Below are 8,730 nucleotides of genomic sequence, written 5' to 3'. Positions count from 1 at the left end.
AGCTATACAATGCATTAAATTAGTCAAAAGTGACAGTGAAGACCTTTACAATGTTACAAAAGAGTTTTCAAATAAATGCTGTTTTCCTTTCATCAAAGAATCAAGAATCTGAAAAAATTCACAGTTTCAACAAAAATATTGAGCAGCACAACTGTTTTCAACATTGATGATAATAAGAAATGTTTCTTAAGCACAGTCAGCATATTAAAATGATTTCTGAAGGATCATATGACACTGAAGACTAATGGCTGCTGAAAATTCAAATTAAACGTCTCCATCACAGAATACAGTAATTTTTTGTAATATATATCAATAGAAAAGGTTATTTTAAATTGTATTCATATTTCACCATATTACTATTCACACTATATTTTGATAAAATAATTGCAGCATTGGTGAGCATAAGAGACTTCTTTCAAAAACATTTTAAAACTCTAAATTTTTGAATGGTGGTGTATATATAAACCAACCAGTTATTGTAAATATATTGACTTGCTGACAAGATAAACGATTGACTATTATAAATATTGCCTATTTTCTGAAAAGACAGAAATTATGATTAAAACAAAATGGTTTAGAATTAACACTGGTCTATTTATTTCTATCTATTTATTTCTAAACTGCTCAAGTGCCCTGTTTTTCCCCTCACAAACTCTCTCAAACTTTTGTCTTTTTCTAACTCTCCGCTGCTCTGACCCTTCCTAAAAACATAAACACTAGACTCTGAATGTTTTCTTTTCCTTTTGGTCACAAACATAAAAGCACACATGGACCAAATACTAAGAAAGTCAATACTTGGGTTTGCTAAGAAACAAGATCTATTCCTGCAGATTTCTGGAAATGTAACTTCTGTGTACACCCTCACACACACACACACACACACACACACACACACTGCTCTCCACACTCTGCATGTCATTGAAAGGCAACTGCAGTGAAATGTTCAGCTGCCAAACCCATATTCATACAATGTCCCTGCCTTGAGTTACTGCAGTAAGTGTGTGCTCCTGCTGCTGAAATAATGCTGGGTATGTGTGTGATGAAGAGGGGGTGGGGGGAAGGACTTTATGGGTCCTTATGAAGATGTGAATTGTGTTTTGTTACGTGGCATGGTGTGTGAACTCCAATAAGAGAAAGAGATTAGTTGCTCTTTGCTGGCTTTCAAGCTTTCAAAGGAACTGCATTCAAATGGAAAAATTAGACATATGCCATTGGGCTGGTTGATATATAGTATAGAATATTTACAATATGTTCAGAATTAATTTTTCATTATATTATGTTGTGTACTTCTTTTTTTGGCCATTAAAGAGTGTGTCCGTTTCACAGTCTTTTCTCACATCTGGTAAGAATGAGAGCATCAAGACAGATGTTTTACTATCATCTTGATTTAAACTTCATTTGCAAAAATGTCATTTTGATTCATTTATTTGAATCAACCAGATCCGAAACTCTGATTTAATAAATCACAGTGAATTAACATTGCACAGAAGTCTAATGTGATATTTTTTTATGTATTAAATTAAGTACATAATGTTAAGATATATGATGAATATTGTCAAAGGGTAAAAAAAAATCTATCCTTCTTTTTTTTCTGTTTTGTTATCCACCATTTACTGTATGCAATATTTATTTATTTTAGCTATTGCTCAGCCATAGTCTCAACATCAAAATTATGACAAACCTTCAGTTAGATTGTCTCAATATTTAAAATGTCCTCTTAATCAATATAATTTTCTCCCGTCTAGCTCTTTCGTAAGGGTTGGCAGGTTTATATCCCTGTGGTTTTGGTTTGGTTGATTTGAGGGCAAGTGCCTGCTGGTTACAGGTTTGTATAGTCACTGGCTTCCTGACATAACAAAAATTACCAGTCAGAGCGCAATAACATTCACAGAGAGCACCAGATAACCAAAACACATCTCTCAGAAGAAGAATGTGAGCGAAGCCATAGTTGTGTGTGTGCATTGCGTGTCTGCTGACATTGATGGATTGTTACCACATGTTGCTGACGGACAAAAAGGTCTCTGTGTTCCAGAGAGATACTGTATGCAGCTGGGCGCTCAGTTAACAGCCTCCCCCAACACACACACACACACACACACACACACGTGTGCAGAGAGATCATACACATCATACTGACTACTAGACATTTACACAAAATGGCACAAAATGTAAACGCAACAGTTTGTCATTTTTTTAAATTAAAAGACCAAAAAATTGTTAGTGTCTCATTAGTTTCAGGCTGAAAGGATGAGCTTTTCAGATTAAGGAAAGGGTGGGTATGTGTTTTCTGACTGAGAGGATAATTATAGGGTTTACAGGGTGTGTGCACTGCACTTGTGCATTTCATAGTTTGTATGTGGCGAATAGTAAGTAAGCATTTTATTGAAAGTATACTGCGTATGGATTGATACGTTTGAGCTGGGGGCTTCCTGCACAAATATCTCATGTGGTGGATATAAATCCAAACCTTTTCTTTTTCTGCAAGCAATATTATATTTTATGGTAGTGCAAGGGCAGTAGAGTTGCTATGAGTCACCTCTGAAAAGTGTTAACAGCCACAAAGACACTGATACTCTGACAATCAAAACACATGCACAAACACTCAATAAACACTTAAGGTTTTCTCCTGAGGGCCTTACCTAGAACAAGATTATGCAGTAAGGAAAAGTTAAAATAAGAGAGGTATATTCATGGAAAGAAAGGAGAAAATATACTGTATTTGATGTAATTGGCATAAGTTTGTTTTTGGTGTCAGTGCCACAAGTTTGTTTAGAGCTGCCAAGCAAGCAGAGGAAGAAAATGAATCGGTTTTAATGACTTCATTCACAACATGCTGCTCCATTGAGGTTTTAGTCATACCCTTCCGCCTCTTTTCCCTCACACACACAAACATTATGCCATTAATCTCTAGAGAGACTTGGCACTGTAAACACCGGTATCCGTGGTATCGCTCATCATAGCTCAACACACACATCTCGCGAGTCACGGGACGGGGTACTTAAGTTGAGAAATGTGCTCATCAACATGAACTATGCTTTTATGTCTGAGAGTTGTAAATAATAAGGCGCAGTATATATTAGAACGTATATGATAATTGAAATATTTAGCATATATTGATGTCTGTATATCCCAATGCATCCGTCTGCACTATTGAAGGGAAAAAGAGAATGTTTTAGAAACGTAACCTCTCTGTTCTGCCAAGGTTACCAGCTATAAAACGTTTCCTCTGCTAAGTTACATGGCACATTGTGCTTTCTCAGGCTCTTGAGATCACATTGTACATGTAATACACAATGACATCTATTTTCCACTTGTTTCCTATTCATTAGTGCTGAAAAGTACCTGCTCTTCAGATATCATAAATTAGGTTGGTGTCTTGTACGTTACATAAATTGCATATAGACAGGTAGATAGATAGATAGATAGATAGATGTACTTTTATCAAGTGATTATTTCCTGAATCATGTGATGATATGATTAATAACCATCCGTTTTCTCTGCTCTCTGTCTGCTTTCTTTCTAGAACTCCATCCGGCATAACTTGTCCTTGCATAGCCGTTTTATCCGTGTACAGAATGAGGGGACTGGAAAGAGCTCGTGGTGGATGATCAATCCTGAAGGGGGGCGGGGAGGTAAAGCGCCAAGGCGACGTGCAGTCTCCATGGACAATGGTAACAAATACACCAAAACTGCACGTGGGCGTGCAGCCAAGAAAAAGGCAGCGCTGCAGGCTGCCCAGGAGGGTTCGCTGGAGAACGTATCTGCTGGTGGTCTGTCCAAGTGGCCAGGAAGTCCCACTTCCCGGAGCAGCGATGAACTGGAATCCTGTTGGACTGACTTCCGCTCACGAACTAACTCCAACGCTAGCACCCTGAGTGGACGCCTGTCACCTATCCTGGCCAATCCAGAGCTTGATGATGTTCCAGATGGCCCACCCCTGTCTCCAATGCTCTACTCCAGCCCCAGCAGTCTTTCTCCTCCCTCGTCGTCCTCATCAAACTCCAAAACGTGCCCTGCTGAACTTCCAGGGCTAGCTGACTTGACTGGCACAATGAATCTCAATGAGGCTGACAACCTAATGGTCGATCTGTTGGACAACATCGCCACACAAGTGCAGGTAGTTCAAGGGTCTTCTGCGTTCAGTTTTGGCTCCAAGAGCACCACATCACCCACAAGCTCCTCTTCATCCCAAACTGTGAGCAACAACACCGGTGGATTCAGTAACACCATTTTTGGGTCTACAGCAGGAGGCCTACGTCAGACGCCCATGCAGACCATCCAGGAAAACAAGCAAATGTCATTCTCTAGCGTTTCTTGTTTTGGGAACTCACTTCAGGAGCTGCTGAATTCTGATTCTCTGGTCACACACAGTCATAGTGACGTCATGATGACGCAGTCGGACCCACTCATATCACAGGCCAGTGCTGCTGTCACCTCTCAAAACTCCCGTCTTCGCAATGGCCTCATGCTGCGTAATGATCCCATGATGTCATCCTTCAGTTCTGTGCTCAATGGGCGAAGCAGCCACCTCCAGAACAAGCAACAGGGGTCCAATGTCCAGGGTTCTTTGCGTTCCCTCTCCAACAACAGGGCGCAAAGTCTAGCTAACAATGCTAATAATTTAGTCTCTGCAAAACAGCACCTCCAGCCACAGCCCTCCATGTTGATGACCGAGACTTCGCTTTACTCTGGCCTGAATGGAAGTAACGGGGTGGGGATCTGTCACCCCTCAGGAACAGATCGTTTTCCATCAGACTTGGACCTGGACATGTTTAACGGCAGTCTGGATTGCGATGTGGATTCCATAATTCGCTCAGAACTAATGGACTCTGATGGACTGGATTTTAACTTTGATGCACTGGTGCAAAACGCCGTTAGTCTGAATCCTGTGGGAAACTTCACTGGGACGAAGCAATCCACTCAAAGTTGGGTGCCTGGCTGACGGCAGTCATTTAGGTAAGCCAAAATATACAGTCATACAGTGGCTGTCCATGTCATGGAGAGAAAAAAAAGCAATTTGATAAAAGACAAACAAATTTCAGTTTGACTAGGAAAGGAATATTTTAATAGGGGCCATTCAAACAGGACAAAGGCAGGATGCAGCACAGTGGAATGGAAACAAGGTCTAGAGACACTGTTTTTTAAGCTTCTTTCAACTTGAGCACTGCATTTTTTGGAACGCTGTGTCATGCGTGAGATGCTGCAAAGACCCGAGACACAAACACACTGGTCAAAGCTGTCTGTGTACCACATGTTTACATAGAAAAACCAATGGAAAGTACTGCAGTGGAATGCAAAATCACTTTTTGTTTGAACGGCCCCTTATACTGTACAGGATGTGTTTTGTTTTTCTTATTACATTTCTTATTACAGAGTATTACTTACTTTTCTTTCTCTCTATCTAGGCTCAGAACTGCAGAGAAAACAACAAACAATAGAATAACAACTACAAAGAAATATCCTGCACAAAAAAAAAAAAACATCCAACAGACTTGAAGTATCCTTTGCCAAGTTTGCTGTCTGCGGCAAGCACTTGATGATATGCCTGTTTGCAGGTCCATCTGACTACAACATTCGGATGATGTTTACCTTCAGTTCAGCAGACCGAGACTATAACAAAAGACTACCCATTGGAGAAACAAACAAACAGCGAACTCACAGATCATTATGCAACATTATGCAATGTTTGCAATTATCCCTTTCTTAGAGGTGATGTAATCTAAAAAGAAATTTAAAGAGGCCTGTTGTAGCTTTTCTGTCATAAACATAGTTTCCTTGGCCGGGGTCTCTTTCTGCTTTCCCTAACATTTTTGTTAAATGATTGGCTACTTCTGTCATCCTCTAATCACTAACTGTGTAGTCACTGATCGATATAGAGGTGGAGACTTGACCTGAAAAATTACAGAACTCAGGTGGAGTAATGTAGCTCGACACAGTGCACTTAAACCATTGCTTTCATTTTTAATTCACTGTTACCATTCAGTAGTTAGCCTAGTTCCCAATCTGAAATATAGTTGCCTCATAATAATACTTAAGTAATACATTTTTGTGATTGAATATAACCATATAAGGAGTAACTAATTTGTGTGTACTGTCTGTAACTGTACAAAAAAGTGGTAAAATTGAAAGCCTAGCAGGTGGAGGCGTCTTATTTAGCCAGCAAAGTTATGTTTGGACTTCTCACATATAAATGTAGCCAAATGTAATGAACAAGTAAATATTAACTTGCATCGACATTTCCATGCCATACCAGGTGCTAAATAATCAGTGTTGAGCCCTGTCCTATCATTAAGGCCATCTGTGTTTCCCTGGCCACGAGGACATAGTATAATTGATTAGCATTAGCGATTAGCATCACGGCAGCATTCAATGATGGATGGGCCTTTCCTCATGAAGCCATCTTTACTGAGCAAAAACAATAAGCTATCTTTTATATATTTGCCAAATTACTTGAAAATGTAGGAGATGCTGGCAGCCAAAATCACAAAACACACAGTGAAATTGGGGACTTTTCTGTCCCTGTATGCAAAATGCATCACTATTGCTCAGGGGAGAGTGGGGTCTCCATTATAACATCAGGGCCTCATCTTGAATTAACTGCAACCTGGCTGTACACAATTTCAAAAATGTTTTATGGACATTTGTACATGAATAACAGTCTTCTGAAGTAAGGAGATGAAGCAACAGGAATCCATCCTGTGTTATTGTCAGTTTATTGATGTCTTTATGGGGGGTTTGTCACTTTATTAAACTTGTAATGAACAAGTAAATATTAACTTGCATCGACATTTCCATGCCATACCAGGTGCTAAATAATCAGTGTTGAGCCCTGTCCTATCATTAAGGCCATCTGTGTTTCCCTGGCCACGAGGACATAGTATAATTGATTAGCATTAGCGATTAGCATCACGGCAGCATTCAATGATGGATGGGCCTTTCCTCATGAAGCCATCTTTACTGAGCAAAAACAATAAGCTATCTTTTATATATTTGCCAAATTACTTGAAAATGTAGGAGATGCTGGCAGCCAAAATCACAAAACACACAGTGAAATTGGGGACTTTTCTGTCCCTGTATGCAAAATGCATCACTATTGCTCAGGGGAGAGTGGGGTCTCCATTATAACATCAGGGCCTCATCTTGAATTAACTGCAACCTGGCTGTACACAATTTCAAAAATGTTTTATGGACATTTGTACATGAATAACAGTCTTCTGAAGTAAGGAGATGAAGCAACAGGAATCCATCCTGTGTTATTGTCAGTTTATTGATGTCTTTATGGGGGGTTTGTCACTTTATGAAACTTTTTTGTTTGTTTGTTCAGTTGTGCTCAACTATTATCACAAATCATGTACAAATCCTAATGTTCTGTGTTTCTGTCCCTCGGAGAGGGTTACCCTTCACTGCATACGTCCTTGTATGCATGCATGTAAATGTACATATGCACCATGTGTAATGCATATATATGTATACATCCTGCTATACTTATGAAATTTTGTGTTAATACAGATATACCTTTTAAAGTCCATGTGTTATAAAATAATGTAATTGTTAATTGGGCAGTTGGACAGACATGGCTTACAGCAGGTGTGTCAAATGAAACATTACTGTATGCATTTAACTCTTTATGCACACTACATGCATTTCATAAATGAGTAACGCTGCTCTAATAACCAATAATGTGTAAAAACAAAAGCAGAGCAGATTAAATTTACTATGTCACATATCTTTTGATTATATGCTTGCAAATTTGGTAATTAGGGAATATTAATCAAACATCATTGACAAGAGAAGTTTAGATGCAAAAACATGCAACAATGTAAATTAAAGTGTTTATCTGGCCTACTGTAGGTAAAAAGTAAAATCTAGTACAAAATACTGATATAATAAATAAATGCATAATTTTAGCCATATGTTTGACACACCTGCTTTACTCCAAGATTCCACACCCTAAAGCTTTTGCCTTCATCATATTCATTTGTCAAACTCAAATTGTAACTAATGATATCCAGTACACAATGAATTGGTAAATTACCTCTACAAGACATCTGAACCTTATAAATTTTTCAGAGACAATATTTTTACTGTCTCAAAAATTGCCTTGCATGTATTCTTAAATACCATAAAATTCTTGTTTATCCAGATGACTGACACAGGTACATGGCTTCCCATTTACAACCAGTTGAGCATCCTCAAACAACACAGGTTTTATTTACTGCACCCATCATTATAATAAGCAAATACCGCTATTTCCACATTTTCCCACCTTGATCGTAGCCTTCCTCCCTCACCTCCTTCTGCTTATTACATTTGCTCTTTTACTTCTTATCTTATAGTCATATGACTTCTCTACTAGATGTTTGTGAGTATTTTTCCTGTGTACTCCATTTTGAATTGTAATCTAGTTTGTATAAGAAATGTTGCGCATGTAAATAAAGCTTGGTTGAGCTATACAGTATGTCTCTGCTGTTGTTTTAAGTTAATTTAAAATTCAATCCATTTAAACTTTGAACAAGTCCCAACAAGATGGTTTTCCATCAACTATTTTGTTTCTTTTATTTAAAATTGACTTCCCTTTTGCTTTGGCTTATTTTCAGTGACCTCTTAAAACAGCAGTCACTTTGGCGAAAGACTATAATCTTTGAAAATGAATACATTTGTCAAGTGTTACATTGAACCTTGGCACATTCCCTTGTGAAGTTATGGTGCACTGACAATATATATACTGTA

General features: G+C 38.5%; 1 protein-coding gene across 2 annotated transcripts in view; it reads left to right on the top strand.

The window, feature by feature from the left end:
* LOC107679488 (forkhead box protein O3-like) overlaps positions 1-5,465 on the top strand; it is a 33,264-nt gene extending 27,799 nt beyond the window's left edge. For both annotated transcript variants that reach the window (XM_016475045.1, XM_016475044.1), the window contains exons 3-4: positions 3,524-4,956; positions 5,406-5,465. In XM_016475045.1, the coding sequence (XP_016330531.1) occupies positions 3,524-4,942 (1,419 nt within the window). In that variant the 3' untranslated portion in view covers positions 4,943-4,956; positions 5,406-5,465. The remainder of the gene's footprint in view (positions 1-3,523; positions 4,957-5,405) is intronic.
* Positions 5,466-8,730: the final 3,265 nt, after the last annotated feature.

Source organism: Sinocyclocheilus anshuiensis, unplaced genomic scaffold (genome assembly GCF_001515605.1).
Source record: "Sinocyclocheilus anshuiensis isolate Anshui unplaced genomic scaffold, SAMN03320099.WGS_v1.1 scaffold212, whole genome shotgun sequence".
Lineage (NCBI taxonomy): Eukaryota > Metazoa > Chordata > Actinopteri > Cypriniformes > Cyprinidae > Sinocyclocheilus > Sinocyclocheilus anshuiensis.
This window is presented reverse-complemented; position numbering and strand designations above follow the sequence as displayed.